This window comes from Cottoperca gobio, chromosome 15 (assembly GCF_900634415.1).
Source record: "Cottoperca gobio chromosome 15, fCotGob3.1, whole genome shotgun sequence".
NCBI classification, from domain to species: Eukaryota; Metazoa; Chordata; class Actinopteri; order Perciformes; family Bovichtidae; genus Cottoperca; species Cottoperca gobio.
Window position 1 is genome coordinate 10,446,752 of NC_041369.1, and position 21,265 is coordinate 10,468,016.

At 41.0% G+C, this 21,265-nt stretch overlaps 1 protein-coding gene across 1 annotated transcript; it reads right to left on the minus strand.

The window, feature by feature from the left end:
• Window positions 1-11,734: 11,734 nt before the first annotated feature.
• Window positions 11,735-20,120, minus strand: LOC115020387 (integrin alpha-9-like). Its single transcript, XM_029450378.1, has 8 exons — window positions 19,724-20,120; window positions 19,325-19,452; window positions 18,069-18,175; window positions 15,877-16,000; window positions 14,714-14,781; window positions 12,462-12,591; window positions 11,894-11,979; window positions 11,735-11,803 (listed from the first exon to the last, which is right to left on the minus strand). The coding sequence occupies exons 1-8, from the start codon at window positions 19,912-19,914 to the stop codon at window positions 11,735-11,737; spliced, it is 903 nt and encodes a 300-aa protein (XP_029306238.1). The 5' UTR covers window positions 19,915-20,120.
• Window positions 20,121-21,265: the final 1,145 nt, after the last annotated feature.

The following is a 21,265-nucleotide window of genomic DNA, read 5'->3' on the forward strand; positions in this document are numbered from 1 at the left end:
GCTCCAGAGCTCTCTTCTGGAGATAAATGCGCCACATGTGTGCAAGTTAACAAGAGGTATCCGGGATAAGACCGGAAATACGCAGTGTTTTCTCAAATAAAAGCATCGCTGCTTGTTGAACTGCTGGTACGATCATCGATAGTTTTATTGTGAAAGGTTTACAACTGGAACGATACTTACAAATCTGGCACACTGACACTTGTACCGCGGTCCTGGGAGACGCGATGTTTTTGAGGGCGCAAAGCTTCACATTTCACCCTTGGGCTTGGGGGGCTCCATTCACCTAAACTGAGGGGATGAGGGCGCCTTGCTGCATCCTAACGTTTCCCCAGTCACAATGAAAAGTGTCACATCTTCATTAGGCATAATAAACCGTTTTTTGTTTATTGAGAAGCTTATTGATTGGCACTATATCCCGAAGATATTGCTTTATTTACAAGTCAGCACAATTAGACAATGATACACTATATAAGGAATTCAAAGCTTTTTAATAATCAAATAGCTTTTGTAGCAACATTTTACCAGTAGCCCCCCTCTGATATGATTTATTGGGTTCATATCTTATTATATTAGGGCTATATATTACAACAGTGGCGCTCCTTAAACAAAGCATGTCCCCAATCGTGACCAGTCAACCACATATTTTAAATAACTTTTTAAGTATTTTAAATACTATTACTAATACTATGTATTTTAATACTTTATTATTTTAAATAGTCCCTGACTAAATTAATATCAGATTTACAATAAAATTTACAAAGATAAAGGAGAGTAATCTTAATATTATGGTAGCAGAAATGTTTTTTTCTTTTCTTGTATCAGGCACCCTTTATTTGATCTGCAACACATCGGTGAGGGTCCCGAGGGGATGGAACATAATTACATAATATCCTTAGTTTCATATGTATGGTTTAAACACATTGTATGTAATCTATAAAATCTCAATTCAAGTATATACTATCAATCTGAGCCGTGTCACCACCGGTGCCAGCAGTTTGTTGGTCCATGTTTCAGTCAAACTCCTTTTGTGGCAAAATACTTAAGAAAATACCAATTAAGTTTTTATTTCCGATTCCCATACATAAAGTTTCTATGGTCGAATAATAGCAGCATTTTTGCTGGTAGAAAGAAATAAAGGTCAAACAAGGGTTTCGCCTTGGCTGAAGTATGGGATGTGCACCCGGTACATACAGGCTCTTAAAACAGGGCTTAGTTGTGCTTTCTGCATTCCACATGCTTCCATCTCACCAGGAATTGGTCATTCTTTATCCTCCTTAGGCAGGCTAAACAATTTCATAACCAGAGTAATGATAAACAATTTGATTTACCACATAATAAACCATATTCAATACAGACAAAGAAGTGACAAAAGGTTTTCTGTAATAGATTTTAATTTATTTATCTGAAATGTTAGCCAGTCATCATATAGTACCTCTAGCACGTCCTTACTTATCATAGATAATTTCCAACAGTTTTTCGTGTTGTTTGGTCTCTATTCAGTGTAGTGGACAAATATAAAGCCTAGAAAAGCTGTGTTAAAAACAAACAAAAACAAGGTCCAGAGGCCAGGATATCTAATGTGGTGCAAGTGCACAGTTAAATGGTCGTTTACAGTTTTTACAAGAACGTATTCAGACAACAGCATCAACACAAGAAACCTATAATCAACTGAGCCTGTCAGCATAAATACGTGATAATGATATAATTATTGCACAAGCCAATTCTGTATAAACACATTCTAAAATAAAAAAAAGTAATCAATTTGAAACTTCATCTAAAAACATAAATGAACAACCTCAATTCAGAGTAAAACGAGATATTATGGAAGATTTGTGTTTCTTCTGGCCTATTCTCTATTCCCTCATACTTTAGATATAATTCAAGGCACGACACGCGCGCACACACACACACACCCCACCACCCACACACCACCCCGTTATTCCCCAGTGTGGGGCTCAAACACCCCTACAAACATCCACACATGCATACACTACAAATGACAGGAATGCAGAGGAAGGCTCGATCACATCCATGGCAGCTCCCCCTTCACATTCAGCAGCACATATTTCCCCGTCATAAATAGCCCGAAACTTTCACACGCTACCTAACCAAGGCTGTGGAGGGACGCTAGGAAAGTGTAAAGTAATGTCCAATCTCAATGAGAAGTGCATGTCATATGTTTGTAACTGCAAGAGAACTGAAGTGATGATCTCATGAAAGCAGGCCAAACCAATGCTTACCATGGCTTTGTTCTTCGTTTTCCAAAACCTTTGCGCTGTCTGGCGGAACTTTGAGCATGGGAGGTTATCACTTTGGCCATCGTCTGTGTCATGAGACAAATAAATAAACAACTAACAAACTTGACACGAGGCATTTCTTTTTGTGTTGCTTTGTAACAAGTTCAATTTCAAAAACGCAGACACCTAACCCCCCTACCTGACAACACGATCCAACAAAGGAGCTTGTTTCAATGACAATTAAGCCCCAAAAAACAAAAAGATCAACTCCAGCCTTCTGCCAGGGTGCTGATTTCCTTCCCCATAAACACAAGGGATACTCAGAAACAGGGCAGCTGTGTAGGAAACCAAACCTCGCGCAACTCATGCTCACCAAGGCCAAGCATGTCTTTAAATGCAAATCCGGTCATGCAAGATGTATTTGCTAGTCAGGCAGTGCCTGGTGGCATCCTCCCACACTGGGGAGTCTTCCATGTTTGCCATAAAGCTAACTGTATGCTGAGACTGGGAATATCCCCCCCTGACTTTAGGGCCCCCCATGTCAACTGCCCTTTTTAGGGAATTCATCTGTTAATTTCACCCTAGAAGACGGGACCAACCTGACGGTTTTATATGGCGTCCCTAAAATGCTCTCCACGTTTTTCTGTGGCGGACGAGGTCATTGGGTACCTGTAAAAAAACCTGTGATGGCTAACCTCTCCGACGTTTCAAGTATTAGTTATTAATCAGTACCACATGGTTTTAAAAATGTTTCTCATTTCCAACTTCCAAAAAGAGAAAATCTGACTTTCAAATGTTTTATTTTGAAAAACGTTACAAAGCAAATGCTGCTGTGTCACACTTTAAGATATGAGGTAACCACCATCATGAAAAAACCGTGATTATTCGCCCCCTCTATTGATGAAATCAAATCAACGCTTCATCAAAATTGAATGATATAAACAATTACTCAATGTTTCTTTGTGTGTAAGTACGTAAGAAAATAAAAGCGTACTTTTGTTCCCCGTCCCATCATGTATCCAAACAAAACTTCCCTCAGGTAACTTCATCTCAGTAGGCTCGCTGCTGCTGTAGACAGGTCTGTGAACACAACAGAAGCATTCAATCATCTGAAACCTCGTCAGCCATATTCTATAGTCATAATGCACACTCGAGTGAGACTGTAAGAATCATATTCAAAATTATATTTTCAGATAGAACAGTTTCTCTCTCTTTCTTGCTCTTCTTCGTGTCCAAATTTGTTTAAACGGGACTATGTGTTTAAGCACCAAATCTGCTATTTTAGGGCCTGGTCGCTCGTAAAGAAAATATATTGGGCAAGAGAATTTCTGTCTTGCATACAATAACATAAAAATAAGAATAATAAATAAAAATCTCAAAACACCGCTGTAGCATCAACAGGATCACTCTAAAACATTCAAAATATCTTGTAATTAAGACTAGGCATACCATGCCGTCAAAAACACAGCTTAGCACATTAAGTCACAGAGTCAAGCAATGAAACGTTTGACTTCCCAGGCAAAGCTTAACGCCCTTATCCCTCTAAAAACTACGAACTGAGAACTGGTACGGTGTGGATAGGGCTGTTAACGATTTAGAACTACTTCCACGTAACAACACTCAGTCGCTTTTCTTTATCTGGAATAGTCATTCCAGAGGACGGTCTGTCCTGCATGCGCTAATATAGACCGTGCGATTGAGAGGCAGGAACGTTCTAGAGAAGTGCAACAACTCTTTGATCTTTGTGTGAAGTAATGGGTCCTCAATAAATCCCAAAACCTTTGCCCTCCTGACAACCCCGTGTTGCCCCCTAGGAGCCTACCATCCCTCCCCACTCAACCTAAACAAAACAGCCCTCAGATCACCCCTCTACCTGAAACCACCGCTCTGTGATCTAAGAGGCTCGACGTATTTCAAAAAATGCACTAATAAGTAACTGTAATCCAAAGGGGATACAGGACGAGTAGCTTGAATATAAATTTGTGTATTAGAAGTAGAGGATTGAGAAATTAAAAGTCTGTGGCTGCAGGGACCTGTGTGGAACCCGTCCCACACCAAAATGTGGCAAAACACATAAATCCAATGATGGCTTCTTCACACGGCCCCCTTCTGACAGCAGATTCTCTTTATTACACCAGCAGGGATGCTCTAATAGGAGGTCAGATTTCACTAAATCTCCCCCCCATTCGCTCCTCTCTACACACACTATGTTCAGTTTTTATTTACTTGGGAATATTGTCAATTGACTTAACAGTCAGCACCCCGAGGCTTACCATAACCACCTAACCACAAGGCTTTATATGTCTAAACCCTCACCCTTTACTCTAACCTTAACCAAACCCTATTATAAAACCGCGCGCTCATCTTAACCATGATCTTAAAATCCTGCTTAGTTGGCTAAATGTCCTCAAAGGCATAGTAAACCAACCACACACTCCGCAGATCGCTCTCTTTTCTCATTTCTGATCCAGGAAGCTATGTGAAGTCCTGGAAGACTACTGGTGTCAAAACCCCCACTTTAGGCTATGGGGACATAACTATACAATTCATATGTTAAGACAATTCAATCCTCTGTTATGTGTTAAAAAAATCCCTCTAACCACCTTGTCCCTGTCGTATCTGCGGTGTATGTTTCGTGTTACATGTATGTTTCCATGATCTACGGCACTGTGTTTAAAGGCTTTTGGCTGGCATCTAAAAAGGAAATTGGGCTCAAGCAGACAGAACTAAGTGATATCATTGTGTTAACCTTACCTTTGTATGTGCTCCCCCGAGATTAGTTACAACAGTGGCTCGGTGGAACCATTTATCCACCCCACCTTGTCCTCGGCGATTGATCTCCCGTGGAAAACACCTCACCGCCAATGCGCAAAAAAAAAAACGATTAATAATTAAAAAGAGAGCTATTTGACCCCTGTGGGTTATTCTACTGCGTTAGTCTAATTGTTCGTGGGACATAAATCACAGCCTTTTGTTGATCATCCTCGGGCGATGTTTGTGAGAATGACGTGTGTGTGAGAAACCTGTGGGGGCGTTGCTGTGATTGTTTATAAGGGTTAAACCAAATGTACACAGAAGTGTTGCTTTGTTATTAATTGATGCAGCAGGAGAAGCAATAGGCTCTCCTCTGCTGGAGGCCACAGAATGCTGGGAATACACTGCATGGGATTTGTGTTCACTTGTCCCCGGAAGAGGCCATCACGGAGCTCGCCAAACTCACAGCTCTCAACAAGCCTCTGCTCCTTCCCCGAGCCTTCGCTCACAGCAAAGTCGTCTTCTCGGCTACTTGCCTGAGGTGGATGACGGACATCGTCAGTGAGAACGGCAGGTTTAAGGTTGAACAAGTAATGCAAACACAAACAGTGCGTGGTCCATCAATGATGTATGTTTTCAAGATCAAACAATTGTTTTACAGGGTTAAGGGTTCATAATGTTATATGTTCTGTTTTTTTTTTTTTCGAGAGACAGTGAACGCGTGATGCTGGGCCCGCAAACATACCGTAGTTCTTCTCTTCCTGCGCTCATCTTTGCACAAATCAAGAAGAAATTACTTTTATGTTACATAGAATGAAAAGGTTTTAGACAACTTTGATTGACAAATATTTCATATATAACCGCATGGTGGGATTTTGTCCCCTCTGGCCATAGCATCACTGTGTGTAGGAAGGTGGACACCATGTTCCTTCATCCCGATCAAACTGGGGCACTGCAGTTTATTTTTGATCAACCTCACATACGCAAACTTGCTAGAGTATATAATTGTAGTAATGCACCGATGAAAGTAGAGGCGACTAGTCCCGTTTGAGTTATGTTTTGCACAAGCTCCAATGCCCAGCTGCTTTTAGGGAATTATTTAGCAATTTTAAAGATGAAACTATCATATTTTGTGACCCATTTTGGGAGCCCACATAGGTGGAAGATGTCAGAAAAGGATTGAGAGATGGTGTTGGTCACAGAATAACACCGGCCATATCTTTTATTTGCAACGGAACACAGTACTTGTGCCGTCTCCGTGGAAAGACACCCTACACACTTTCTAACTCAAAATTCTTTGCGTAGGCCTGTATAAGGAAAGCCTCCCTGGAGCACTGGACCCATCCAATCCACCCCGAAGTTATTCCTCACTATGGAAAATGCAGCAAAGAGATCAGCATAATTCCTTGTGTTGGTGTGCATCGGGACACAGGGGTACACTAGCATAATCAGCCCAGGGGTCTCATGCACCTTCAACACCTGGGTAAAACGTCTCGCGGAGTATACTTTTGTCCTATCTGGGCCTCTGTCCAGCCCGCACATATCGCCTTTGGTATTGCTGTGTAATAATCCTGAGGCGGAGAAACACAACCCACCCCTTCTGATGATAATTGAAACAGGATCGAGGCTGGCTGCTGCCTCATCATCTCTGTTTTCCGGTGGGAACATTCCCTGAGTGATTCAAACGAGCTTCCCAGCATCCGGCACGCTTTGAGGCCAGGCCCAGCCACAAACTACCGGAGCGAGAGACTGATCAGGATATTTTGTGAACAAATTGTCCCTGAGTCTCTTATGCTGATCCTTCAATTACAAGTAATACAAAGGAAAAGGTACTCGATAACTGGCCCGAGGCTGTGAAACCGGATATGAACTTTCAAATAATAAATCATCCAAAGGTCCTCTGGCACGGACACGAAAAATAGTCTGGAATAGGTGTCCTTCAATAGTAATAGCTTCCATCAACAGACTTTCCCAGAGGAGGAGAGAGAGCTGAAAAACGCTGATTTCATTCAGCCATTGTTATTTCATGCAGACATAAGTTTTACACACAACGGCTGATGGTTTTTTACGCATCGTCTCAATAAATCCACTCTAAACCTCCATTCTCTTATATATGGACTTTAATGACTGCAGGTATGAATTTTCTACATCTGTTGAGCAAACGGATAAAAAGTTTCCCAAGACATTCAAGCAGTAGTGACGCAGATCACAGAATGTTTGACCTGGTGAATGTTCATTCGGCCAGAAATGTTTTGTACCTCAGAAGTATCAAGCAGGCCCTTGCTTGCAACTCCTCCAGTTCTTTCTTTCTGAACCTGCCACACTCGGTCCCCCCATCTCCGCCTCTCGACTCTGGAAAAGATGAAGACGGCCGAGTCAGTTCCTTCCTGCGTTTTCACTCTCAGCTCACAACCAACTAAAGTACAAATCGTTGGTTTGAATCACTTGCTGGCCTCAACATCCCTTCTATTATTTATACACAATTTCATACCACCTCTGACGCGGTTTCCTAATATAATATAATATTAATTAATTTTTATATAAAATCATACAGAAGGCATTCATGAAATTAAGGTCAAGATTTGGGTTTAGACCAGAACTCGACCCGGAGGGGCCTGCCAGAATGATATAGGAGACATCTTTAAGTAGTAGATTTTATCATTGATTTAATTATAAATCACACATATTCGTCAGCCATACACCCCAACAGTGTTGTGTTTAAGAATGGGTGAAAACAGTTAATCCACAGTTGAATAATTGAAAAAGGTCACGATACGTATCTAAGCAAATAAACAGCAGAAAGATTATGTTAAAGTTAAGTAGCTAAAAGTCTGGATAACGATTAAATAAACATCCTCTTCGTCCTAATGGAGATGGTATAAATAAAACATTACTTTTATCAACATAATATTTAATAATCAATTCAAATGGATTTGGTGATGGTCATGATGTTGGTGGGATGCTATGGGGCATGTCTTACAAAAGAGGTTAATAGCACTGTTCAGAGTAAGACGTGGGTGCGCCTGCCACAACGCACTGACGGCTTCCAAATGACGGGTGGAGTTCATTTCCTTTCCACGATTAACTTACTGTGTAAATATGGTCTGTGGTGAAGCTTGAGCTTCATCGTTTTACGTACCTGTAATACCCTCATATTGTCTGAACATTCTGTAGCAAATCATCCTCCTCTGGTCCATACCTATCCTCAGCTGACAGGCTTCTTCACTATGGCTGCTGAGAGTCTCCGCCTCTACGGTCTGGGGCCCTTCTCTGTGTCGAGGAAAAGGGGAGAGAAGCCAGAGTTAGCACATAAAGTAACCACGTTCATAGTCCAACCGCTCATTCATAACATCCATCTGGAATCAACACATTTAACCGAAGAGGACCAATGGAACATGGCAGTTCAGACGCACTGTTTCCAATGCATTACCCTTCAGTTTGTTCCACCACATTGTCCCAGACTTAAAAAAATGGTCAGTGTTCATGTAGTTATTCCACACCTACAGAAGGTCCTCACTTTCAATTTTGTTTATTTGCTTGACTGAAACAGAAGTAAGAGAGTACATTAAATCCGTTCAACCACAACAAGAAGCAAGAACACTTAATTCCTCCCGCTTAACAACACACTGTAAATCGTGTTTAAATTTTCATGAATGACGTTCCTTCTCCCGCCTCACCGATGTCTCCTTCACTGTTGTCAGCGAGGCTCCCTCTCTTTCAAAGCCTCTGTGTGTTGACTCCCTCATTAACTGCTTGATAGGCAGAATTGTGCTTCATCGCCAGATACTCCCTCCAGTCTATTAGAGCAGAGAGAGAAGACATTTACTAACTTAGTTTTTCATTTGAATTAGATTCAAACAAGGGATTTGTTTTTAGTGAAACCAATGTGTATTCTTATTTCTACAGTAGTTATTTCAAGTTAAATGGTAGCAGTTTGGTTAGATAATATTGTCAGTCAGCGAGCAAGTCTGGCTCTTTCGACACTCTGAGAGCGACGAGTTGCAGGATGAGTTGCTTCCCAGCTGCCATCTTTCTTTCTCCGCACACACACACACACACACACACACACACACCACACAACCACACACACACACACACACTTTGAACCAGGCTGCAAGCCTGAAGGCATATCTCACACGGAGATGAAACCGGGTAGCAGCTCCCAGAACTCGAGCCTGAGAGGGACACTAAGTCACTCAGAGCCAAGTCGATGCGAATGCCAGGAAAACAGACCATCGTAAATTATGTACTGTGTGTTTGCGTCTGAATGACTCTGAGCACACAAGGGTAAGAGAGGGCAATATTTTCTAAAGAGCGACCTCGCAGCAGGGTAAACAAAACTAAATGTGTGTGAAATTGACAGGTTTTTTTGTACCACTGAGAATCTCAACCAGCCAACATTTGCTTGTGGGCTGCTGTGGGGTATTTAAACTGTGTGAATTTATTGCTCACCAAATGACAGAGGAAATAGATTTGTAATGGCAAAATGAACTGAATGCTATTGAAAAGTGACTGGATTATAGATTTATAGAGCAACATTACAAGACTAATACATATAAAAACATGACCCCAATCTGAGTTCTGACCTCTCACCAGTGACTCCAGTGTTACAAACGGTTTACATGCCCAGAGATAGTTTAGTGTTAAAGGACAATGCCAGTAGTTTTGAATTTAAAGACCTCTTTTTTGTACATTCAAGGACTCTCTGGCATCTGAGACACAAGAGGAAATTAATGTTTTGTTTGGTTGTTTTGCTTTGGATTGGATTGCAGAAGCTGCTTCATGAGGAGCATGTTATAAAGACTCTCTACTCTTTATGTATCAATAACAACAATATTAAACTTCAACAATAACAATACAACATATGGAAACTGTTATGGACGGCCTGCTTCAAGTAGGTTTTAAGTTGCAGCAAGTTTCACATCTTACTGAAACTAATTAGAAACAGTAGCTGCCTGCAAAGTCAATCTTGAAAGGTGTTGCATGGTTGTAAAAATGGTCAACATCACTATCGTACAACACATATATACGTCAAACCTCCAGTCTGCTCGAGTATGTCAGGGGTTCTCAACCTTTTTGGCTTTCGACCCCTCAAAGTAAAGCGGTGCCTACTTGTGACCCCTTGTCACAGGTTTTAGATGCCGATCAGTTGTGAGCAGTAAAACTTCTCAGGTTGTGTTATTGAATTACTGTTTACAGCTCAAAGAGGAAATACGATCAATGCAGAATGCAAAAACACTAGGAGAGTACTGTCTCTTTAAAACATATACAATACTTTATTAAACAAATAAACAATTTATTTATAATAAACATTTTTTAAATAATATAAAAAATATATAAGCCAACATGGAGGGAAGTCCTAATTGTGCTGAGAAGAATGCAACATTTGAACATCTACAGTGACAACAGAGCAAACGTCACCTGCAGATGAAGACCATGTGATACAGTCACATGCGCCAGAACAAGCAAGTAAGTGGACGTTGAGAGGATATCGTTATAATTGATAAAAACGTCTTTATGAAGTCATAAACAGGCCGTTTTTAATAAGTTATTAATGTACTGACCTTGATATCCATCGTCATCTATGTCTCCGATTGCGGCGATGCATTCTCCAAAGTGTGCATTAAAAGCATTGTCGCCACTCAAAACAGCTTCCTCCTCCATCAACCACCCCTGAAACAGAAGCAGGGAAGAAACTGTTTAATTACTGAGCTGGCAGAAGAAAAAAGAAATGTCCTACAGTAGACTGCTGCAGTGAAATGATTGCAGCTCGCTGATAAAAATGATTTGTCCATGACTGCGGTTAGTTGGCTTTTATCCAAACAATTTAACAACCAAACAGACGGTCAACTTCCTCCGCAATAACTCATAAATACAAAATGTACAAACAGAAGCTCTGGTCTTGGTCGGTTAAATAATTTCACAGTCGAGTCTCACAATGCCCACTGTGTTATTCTATCATCGTGATAACAACACGGGTCAGAAAGAATCAAACATGAACATGAGCTAAAATTGACACTGCAGACGATAATAGCAGTACAGAAACATGGACATACTGTAGTAAAATACATCTGATCGTGTTCTCATGTTCCCGTTGACCCACGGATCCCACTCACATTGCCCTTGCTGAGGTACACAGATACCTGGCCCTCGTCCGGAGCTGGCTGTGCAGGGTGCCCCCACCAGCAGGTCCGACAGGCCATCCTGGTTCAGATCAACTGCACACAATGAGGAGCCAAAGTAAGAGCCCATCTGGAACCAAGCCGAGCCACAGAGCAATGGGTCAGATCACAGACACTTCTTCTTCACTTCATACCATTGACATACGATTCACGCTCTGACTGGATTGTACTTTCCCTTTATATCTAACACCAGCATTAAAGCATCTACAAAACGTGCGTCCTAAAGCCACCCTGACCTCCTTTGATTTACTCCGAATGGAAAGCATTAGCTACCTCCCTGCTTTTGTTTTCTGGCAAGTGTGTTCCTTCTTTAAATTGCTGTTGCTGTCTATACACTTGAGGCAGACATAAACAGTGCAGTTCTGACAACAAAGCAATCAGAGTAGCGTGTCTGCAACACATCACAAGAATCAACTACATGATCCCTAGGGCAGATTAGCTTACATAAATATGGTTTTATAGTAAAACAATAGCCTCAATGTAAAATACTGTATGTGCTGCATAATGATTGGAAACAGGAACGTCAGAGACCTTTGGAAGAATATAAGAGCACATCTGAACTCATACCATTTTCCCTGAAGCTTGAAAACTCTTCACCAAAGACGCACCGTCGATTTTGAAGATGTAAACCTGTGCGGGAGAAAAATGAATTAGTGTAGCGAGCAACACCGAGGAGTTCAACTCAACAGCTGGAAATAAGACAAAAGAAGAATGCCCTACTTTTCCACTGCCACTGTGCTGAGGCGCCCCTGCAGCTATGTCTATCAGATTAGGAGAGGAGAAGTGTCCCGCAGTGACGGCATATCCTGGAGACACAGATAATAATCAGTTACAGCTTCTTTGGACTCATATATTTGTGTAAGTGTCAGGGCTGTGTATTAGCAAGAATCTGGCGATGCGATATGATACGTATCATGATACAGGGGTTACAATTCAATATATCGCTGTTATTAGTATTTTTTAAATCTAATTTTAGGAAAACTGTCATAGTATAAAGAACACATGTGCATTCGCATTTTTTACAGTCCGTTCAACATCATAGCACTACTATGTGTGCCATCTGAGCAAAGGAATTAACATTTGCCTGAAAAAACATTCAAACATATATATATATATATATATATATATATATATATATATATATATATATATATACATATATTATTATTTAAGTTAACAAATAAAGTCAATAAAAAATGTATACAGACAGTGTTACTGTACAAACAGACTGTATATTTTTTTACTTAAAAAACACCCCGAACAATCACCCTCTTTATCAGGCTCTCACCAAGGTAGCTGTATCTGTGTGAGTCCACGTCTTCTTTGTTCGGGCTGGAGAAAGAGTCAGAAGTCAGGTTGTACACCTTGATGGTCCCAGTCCAGTAGTATGACCCCGGTGCCCCCATCACCACCAGCTCCTGAAAATGAAAACCACATTCATTCATATGGCTGTGATTCACCTTCTGTCTGCACAGCTAAAGCCTGCTGGAGAAAAAAGGGGGAGGAAAAAAAAAAGAAAAACGCTGCTGGGTGAACGTCTGGTTAACCGACGGCCACAGACTGGTTTGTGCTATCTGCTCTGGACCACACAGCCAGATGGCATGCAAGCTGAAGCTGCCTCCTTTGATGTGATGAGGAATTCAGAGCCCAAGTAAAATGAGTTGTTCGCAGCTTTTTGTTGTGATGCTCCACGGCTATTGAAGAGCACGACAATTAATACTCTGCTTCGGCTGCACTGGAAGTTCAGCCCTTGCTCACAGTCCGGATTTTCACACCTGATTTTTAGTCAAACCTGATACTATGTCATCTGTCTCAGAGGATGTGTAGTCACCACTGAGAACTCAAACAAACTGAACAGCATAGGCAGTAAAGACCTCACTCAGAGGTATATATCCTCTGTGCTGTGGTGTCCAAAATCTGAGCACCATGGTTCAGACAAGGATAAGGTTTAACAGTTGGACATCTTTTCTTTAAATTCCTCACATTCTTTCAAGGGGGGTTGTTCAAATGCTTTAACAGATCAACGCTGACGTGCTCAGTCTGGATTTGATGACTTTCCTTTTGGTTTTAAAACATTAGGTTCCTTGTGGAAGCAAACAGGCAGGGGGATCATGTGGAATTATCCAGTATTGGTATCTATGAAAGGAAAAGCTCTTTTTTTAATTCAGAGTTTGAGGCTGCTACTAATGATTATGTTCTTTATCAATTAATCTCCTGTTTATTTTCTCAGAAAATAGTGGGAAATGTTCATCACAGTCTCCCACAGCTGTCATCAAATGTCTTGTTTGTCTGTCCAACAGTCCAAAACAAGATATTCAGTTTACAATGATAATAACATTGTGAAACCTCAGAATGATGAGAGTTTCTGCTTAAAGAAATGACTTGACTGATGAATCGATGTTTAAAAAAGCTGTGTTTAAAAGATTTCTGTTCATTGACCAATCGATTAGTTGTTTGCAGCTCCTAGACTAGAAAGCTAAAACATGAAAAAAAAAAAAAAAAAAAAAAAAAAGGAACACATTACGTGAACTTTTCCTCACTCTTTCTCAACAATGAGAATGTTTTCCCCCTTAGGGCAGAGCTGTGCTCCGAGGACACATTTTGAAGTCACTTACAGTCCACTGTATTTTACTGTACGACCCAAATTGAGCGTAACTGTAATCCGAGACTTCAAAAGGACCTTTGCAGAACATGCCGCTCGTGGGCCACATCAGGAAAGAATTAAATTGCTAATGCATGAAACACAAAATGTCTAAACTGGTTAAATATACACTTACAAATTTCGATGTATTACTCGTATGCACATTTTTGCCCGTTAAACTATATTTTTGCTCAAATGCATTTATTTGTCCTTCCTCTCACCACTACTGCTCACTGCACCAGATTCACCTTATTCACGGCTTACAGATATAGTGAGGAGACCAAGGTATCTATCCTAGGATATGAGCTGAGATGATCTCATATGTTAATATCCAACATTAGGGCATCGAGGCTATAGAGAAATAAAGGAAACTCATATTTTCTTAAACGTTTTATCTTGTGGAAGCACAGCAGGTGAAGTGAGTTTGTTGAAGCCTTTCCTTATCACTTATAAGGAGTTGGTCAGCAGAGTGCTGCTTTGATACAAATACTCATGTACAATATATGTGATTGGAGAAATGTTAACATCATTGAACAACTTGGGGGGAAGAGTCCCTCACAACCCCGTATATGAGGTCTCTGCTAACTATCTAACAGAGCCAAATTCAACAAAGAATGAGGGAGATGTTCTTTGAAACCTGACACATGTGGTAATGTTAACGGAAATCATACATTTCAGTGAGAAATAATTTCCCTTGATAAGAAAAAAGAGACAGAAAGGAAGGAGTATGTAACATGCAAAGAACGCAAATTGTTATTGAAGACGTGCTCAGTTTACCAAACTTGCCTGAAGCATGTCCAGAAAACAGAGTTTGGATGACAAGAATCATCTATCTCTGTTCGACTAACAGAAAGAGAGTAATACATGGATTAAGAAGATGAACAAGCACTGTTACTGACCTCCGTAAAAACTCCCGCTATCCCAGCTTGGCACGACCCGTGCTCTTCCCCATACTTCCGCTTATAGTCTGAAAGAAAAAACAAACCACAAATTATTTCACTGTGTGCTTGAGCCAGCGTTTACTGGAGTTTTTCCTGCATTCCATATGGAGCTAGTCAAAGTCCCAGTCCCATCTACGAGGAGTCTGGGGCCAGAGAGCAGACTGGGAGAAGGGGTGCAGCAAGAAGACTTCTTACTTGGAGGGGGGACACGCAGTACTATCAGGTTACAAAAATATTGAGCTTGGATCTGCGGCGCAAAATGCACTGTAAACACGCACCCATGCCTGGCTTCTCCACAACTGCTGGCAAAGAGAGTTGCGGAAGGAAGTGAAATCCTGACCTGGGAGCACAATTAAGGTATAAAACTGGCTTTGATAAAAAGCTCCCAGTCATATATTAAAACACATGAAGAACACATTTGCATGAGTCAGTTTCAAATCCTATACAGTACTTTTTTAAAAAAAATTCTTTAATGGATCTTGATTTTTAGTGTTTTTTAGTTAAAAAAAAAAACTACAGCACAAATGTAACTACAATCATATCAAAATCTAATTTAAGCACCTGACTTCTGAAAGAGTCAAAGTCCGTGCTGCAGAATTAAACCTTTTCAAAAAAGAAATTCTTGTGCAAAAAGGTGCACAGGGAATACAAACTCTCCATCAGACGAATGCTAATGTATTTGGATTAACAAACTCTTAGGAGCTGGCTCTTGCCAAAGTACTTGTGTTGGACTGAGGAAGATAGATCACACTTCAAGGCTCTCCTGCTACTAGTCTTCAGTGCCAGAACTCCAATCAGAGGCCATGCGGATGATGGCGCGGGCAAAAGACATCACGCGCTATGGTCAAATGTAACCGCAGAAGAGGAAAAACAGACTAAAACCTTTCTCCCATTTTATTATTTTTTCTCAGGAACTAAATCTTCAGACTTTTAAAAATCAATGTGAGGCCATAACCTGGGTCTTGAGTTTAAGGGGTTACGCGTCAAAAGGAGCACATGTATTAAACCAATACGAGTTCTCACCCCTTGCAATGTATTTGTTATTTTCTAGTGTCTGCTAATGTGAGAAGTTATGGGGGTTAAAATGAAGGATCCTAATTAAATATGTGCCTCTACTGTACCTTCATAACAAGGGATGAGCGGCTTCGTCCTGCCCTGAAGAGTGGGAGGAATGATGGAGCAGTATCCGTGTGGAAGGATATGCTCGTTTTCGTAGAAGACGTTTTTCCAGCGATGAGCACAGGCCTGCGAGAGAAAAGCAGGAACGGAATACAAATTCAGTCACATGTTCATGTAGTAAACACAAACATTTCAGACAGGCAGGCGTTCCTCGGCCACACTGATTGTATAAGCCTCTTCCTCGCTGGGCTGGAGTCAGTGCGTCTCTGCGGCTGTCAAATGATCGTCAATGAGAGGGGGAATTAAAGCCCATCCATAACCCCCGACCATAACAGCCATGGTCTGTGGTGTGAATATCTCCGCTGCAGCGTGAGATCTGTGTTTTGTAAGCAGCATTTAGCATGCAGAAAGAAAATCTTCACATCAACATTTGTGTTTTTTAACGTTTTTAATATAAAAACAGCTCCTCCGGGCCTTTCAAGGCTGCTGAAAAAGCCAAAAGGTTCAGACAGTGGATCAAAAGACAGAGAACAAACTCCTACTTTATTATGCTGCTGCTGAAACAGAGGGGTACATTTCTAAATCTGACAGTGAGTTATTCTCAAAACAATATTTTGCCGCTGTGTTTTTGAAAATGAAACATTCCACAGATCGATAGGCAAACAGGAGAATATAGACTCAATTTCAACACTCTGCACAAATCAGGCCACATAAATGTGTAAATGTGGTAATAATCTAGCACCCTGGAGAGATGGTGGTGTGGCTCCTGTGGCTCTGGGGACAGATCTGGATGCCTCTGTGCAGACAAAGTTCACTTCATTTCCCCTCGCACTGTTTAACTCCCCCACGCACGCACACACACACAAAGCCAAATGAATATAAGAGCTGGGCAGATTGTGGGCGTCTGGAAGCAAGATGCTGTGTTGAGAAACGCTTGTGATTCAACGGATGGCTTGGACAACAGCAGTAGGAATACCAGCATGAACTCTCCCTCTTGAGTAGAAGCAGATTATTAAAAAAAAGATCAATCAGATGACATAAACACAGCAAAAGGAGCTCTGGCAGCAGCTGACGAGTTCTAGGCAGCAAAAAAGGCTTTTTTGGTTAGAACTTGCGCTGTTGTCATGTTCTTGCTCAGTTAAAGGGCTCGCTGGTCACAAACAAGGCCTTCACTGATGAAATCACCACTGTACACATCTGCTAAGCAGCCCTCTCCCTCGTGTTGCACAGTATCATGGGTCCATTCAGATGAGATTAAAAAAGAGAGAAGCAGAGCAAACCGGACTCTGGAAAAGTCACCACCTTTCTTTGTGCAGCTAAAAGCGTGTTGTTATACAACTCTACGCTCAAGTTCCAAAGACCGACAGCTCCAAGAACTCTTCAAGTTTTGGGGTCATGGTTCAGAAATCTGCCAATACATTCCACTGAGGTAAAAAAAATCTACCAAAGACAAACATATTGAGGTTTAAGAGTGGCCAAACAGTTATCTGGACGTCTGCACGAGTAGGAATTCTTGTGATTTATTTGACTCCCATAGGAGGAGGTCAACCAGCGGCAGGTATCAAACACACACCTGTCATGAGTGTTTCAAGAGCAGCCCGGTCCACCAGTTGCCCTCAGACTGTCCTGTAAGGCTGCTGGTTCCCCTCGCTACCCACCGCCAGTGACTGGGGTTAATGTTTAATGAAAGGCTGCCCTTGGACGGGACCACCACTGAGGGGCTGAAGCCTAAACAAACCCTGCCAGCTGCCCTATGATCTCTGTGCAAATACCCAACCAAGCACCTCTGGGATTAGCACCACCAGTTAGTTAGTCTTCTGGTTTCTCTAAATCCCTCTCTTGCTTTTTTATAAACAATCTACTTTTGACAAACCCTGTTCCACTGACTCTTCCAGCTCCAAACACGAGGTAAATGTTTCACAGATTATGTAACCACACCAGCAGTTTCCAAATGTGTCTGACTTTTAGTTGTTACTCCAGCTTTGAATGTGCAGAAAGGTTGTGCATGAACATCACAGAATAGAAGGAAAGGGTTGTATTGTTGAGAGCAGTTGTTGTTTACGAGTGCCGTTCATGGTAAGACATTAGTAACAATGATGTTGGTATAATTAGGTCTGTTTTTACAAGTGTCCACGGTTTGGTTTGCATTAAACAATTTGGCGAGGTGAAAGCAGTGTCATGTCCTTGAACTCACCAGTATTTTGCCATTGGCTTTATCCTGGCGGGCCAGGCTTACCCCCATCCACTCATCATCCCTGTCTCCTTGACACGTCTTACCACACGACTCCCTCGGCCTGTTTCCTGAAAGACAATGAGATCAGTTTACGCAGACGTTGATTCATCAGGACGGAGGATGTCTGGGAGATAGTAACTTGTTATTTGTCAGCTATTATTAGCTTTGTGTTCAAGGGATAGTGTTGACAGTTTGAAATGTTCTAGGAAATGTTATCGAATGACAAAAATACAAATAACTTACTAACGTAAATAAAAGTAAAGATACTGCTCCGTAATAATATAAGTGACTAACCCTGGACCAGTTTATGATTTACTTTAAATCATAAAGATGATTAAGAATATGAATCCAGTGAAAGTAAAATGAACACAAATGTGCATAATTAGGAGAATAAAGCCAATCAAAAGACAAGGATCTATTGCACTTCTACAACTTTTCTTCAGTCAGAAATCTTCACTTCCCCAAGTTTTATTCTCTTCTCCCTGCAGCCAATTGATTCAGCACAATGGCATGTAGCTGTGAGTGTTTCTGTCAGTGTGTTGTGAGTTCAGCCCTCTGCACCATGTGGCTCACTGAGCACCAAGCACACGCTCACTGTTGATAATGTATGTTTTTTTTGGTGACACATTGACTGAGCACAGGGTTAATATTAAATCCATGCCTGGTGCAGCTTTCTTGACCACAAGAACAGAGCTGACACTAACGTTTTGGCTCACATGCTTGGAAAATATTAGTAGTAGCATAAATCATATTTATCAAAAATATTTATGGACCTCTGCACACAGAACCCTCTTGTGCTTTGCATGTCTCCATATAGCATGTTCAGAACTAAAAGAACAACTGTCACACTGTTAAGAGTAGTCTTGTATAAGGCTGCATTATTCTGATAAAACAAAACAGATGCTTGGGGGAGTTTAGGCAAAAAGAGAGGACAAGGAAAAGCTGCAGGAAAGCTCAGCATGCGTGTGTGTGTGTATGAACTGTAATACCAGATAGCGAACTTTTCTGTGAGATGACTGTTAATTTCTGAACTGTTCAAGCTGCGTGCGTGCGTGTGTGTGTGCGTGTGTGTGTGTGTGTGTGTGTGTGTGTGTGTGTGTGTGTGTGTGTGTGTGTGTGTGTGTGTGTGTGTGTGTGAGAGAGTGTCCCTAAGGCTGCAGCTAGTGTGTTTGTCATTATATGCTTTTATATTTATGCTGCAGGCAGTAGTGACTGACCTCTCCCCAGATCCATCTCTGTGCAGCGGCGCTCTGGGTTGCTGTGAACTCGACACTTGTATACAGCTCCAGGAGAGTGCACAGAGCTACTGTAAGTAGAGTTTGCCTTCGGAGCCCCTACTATTACCCTGCAGACATGAGGAGAGGGGAGAGGATGGGACAAACACTTAATACTATCTTTATGAAATGAAAATGAAATCCTTTGCGAGTAGAAAAAGTTACAGTACAAGCAGAAATGTTTTTTCATGAGGAATATTAAGCATTATTGTTTCGTATTCATTAGGTGTCATTGCAACCTGAGATCTAGAGACACTCTACGTTTGCTTAATATTTACAAATTCATTGCATCATTGACCGAAAATAACAGCATTTCCAGGAACAGTGAAACATGGGACTCACCAGCGTGTGTTGTCATGATAATGCTCCAGCACAGAATAGCCAAAAAAACTAGAATTTGGTCCGCTGAACACCAAAGGATGTTCTAAGTCTATATTGTAAGAATAAGCCACTGAAATAGAGAGATATACGTAAAAAACATGTTGTATTCCCGTGTTGTTTCTCCGAAGAGGAGCCATCCCTTTGCGCATCATGCGTAATAACGCGGTTAAAGTGTCCAAAAAGAAAAAGAAGTGGGGAAAAACAACCAGGAGGAATTGTCAGCTCTTCAGTGGTCAAACTGTTACCAAACTATCTTTCAGTTGTCTCTCCCTGGTCTAACGGAGCATGTAGGCTGTGTTGGAAAAGCTTGAGGAGGAAAGTTAACGGTCCGGTAAATAACGGTGCGTCAGCTTCTCTCCATTCTGTGTCAATCTGAGAAAGTTGTTGCTCGCAGGCTCCCTGTCGTGGAGATAAATGCAGCCACATGTGTCAAGTTAACAAGAGGTATCCGGGATAAGACCGGAAATACGCAAAGTGTTTCTCAAAATAAAAGCATCGCTGCTGGTTGAACTGCTGGTACGATCATCGATAGTTTTATTGTGAAAGGTTACAACTGGAACGAGTACTTACAATCTGGCACACTGACACTGGTAACGCGGTCATGGAGAGACGCGGATGGTTTTGAGGCGCAAAGCTTCACATTTCACCCTTGGGCTTTGGGGGCTCCATTCACCTAAACTGAGGGATGAGGGCGCACTGCTGCCATCTAACGTTTTCCAGTCACAATGAAAAGTGTAACATCTTCATTAGCATAATAAAACCGTTTGTTTTATTGAGAAGCTTATTGATTGGCACTATATCCCGAGAGATATTGCAATTTATTTACAAGTCAGCACAATTAGACAATGATACACTAATATAAGGAATTCAAAGCTTTTATAATAAAATAGCTTTTGTAGCAACATTTTACTCAGTAGCCCCCTCTGATATGATTTATTGGGTCATATCTTATTATATTAGGCTATATATTACAACAGTGGCTCTCCTTAAAACAAAGCAATGTCCACCAATCGTGACCAGTCAACCAAATATTTTAAATACTTTTTATTATTTTAAATACTATTACTAATACTATTTATTTTAATACTTTATTATTTTAAATAGTCCTGACTAAATTAATTATCAAGATTTACAATAAAATATTACAAAGATTAAAGGAGAGTAATCTGAATATTATGTAGCAGAAATGTTTTTTCTTTTCTTGTTTCAGGCAACCTCTTAATTTGATCTTGCAACATCTTGTGAGGGTCCCGAGGGGATGGAACATAATGTACATAATATCCTTTAGTTGTCATATGTATGGTTTAAACAAATTGTATGTAATCTATAAAATCTTCCAATTCAAGTATATACTATCAATCTGAGCCGTGTGCACAGCAGTTTGTTGTCCATGTTTCAGTCAAACTCCTTTTGTGTCAAAATACTTAAGAAAATACCAATTAAGTTTATTCCGATTCCCATACAATAAAAGTTTCTATGGTCGAATATAGCAGCATTTTTGCT

Coding starts and splice junctions, on each gene's coding strand:
- LOC115020387 (XM_029450378.1), bottom strand. CDS start 19,914: ATGATGCGCAAAGGGATGGCTCCTCTTCGGAGAAACAACACGGGAATA. Junction 16,001..18,068: donor AAGCCAATGGCAAAATACTG/GTGAGTTCAAGG, acceptor TTTCTCTCGCAG/GCCTGTGCTCATCGCTGGAA. Junction 11,980..12,461: donor ACACAGATACAGCTACCTTG/GTGAGAGCCTGA, acceptor CTGTGTCTCCAG/GATATGCCGTCACTGCGGGA.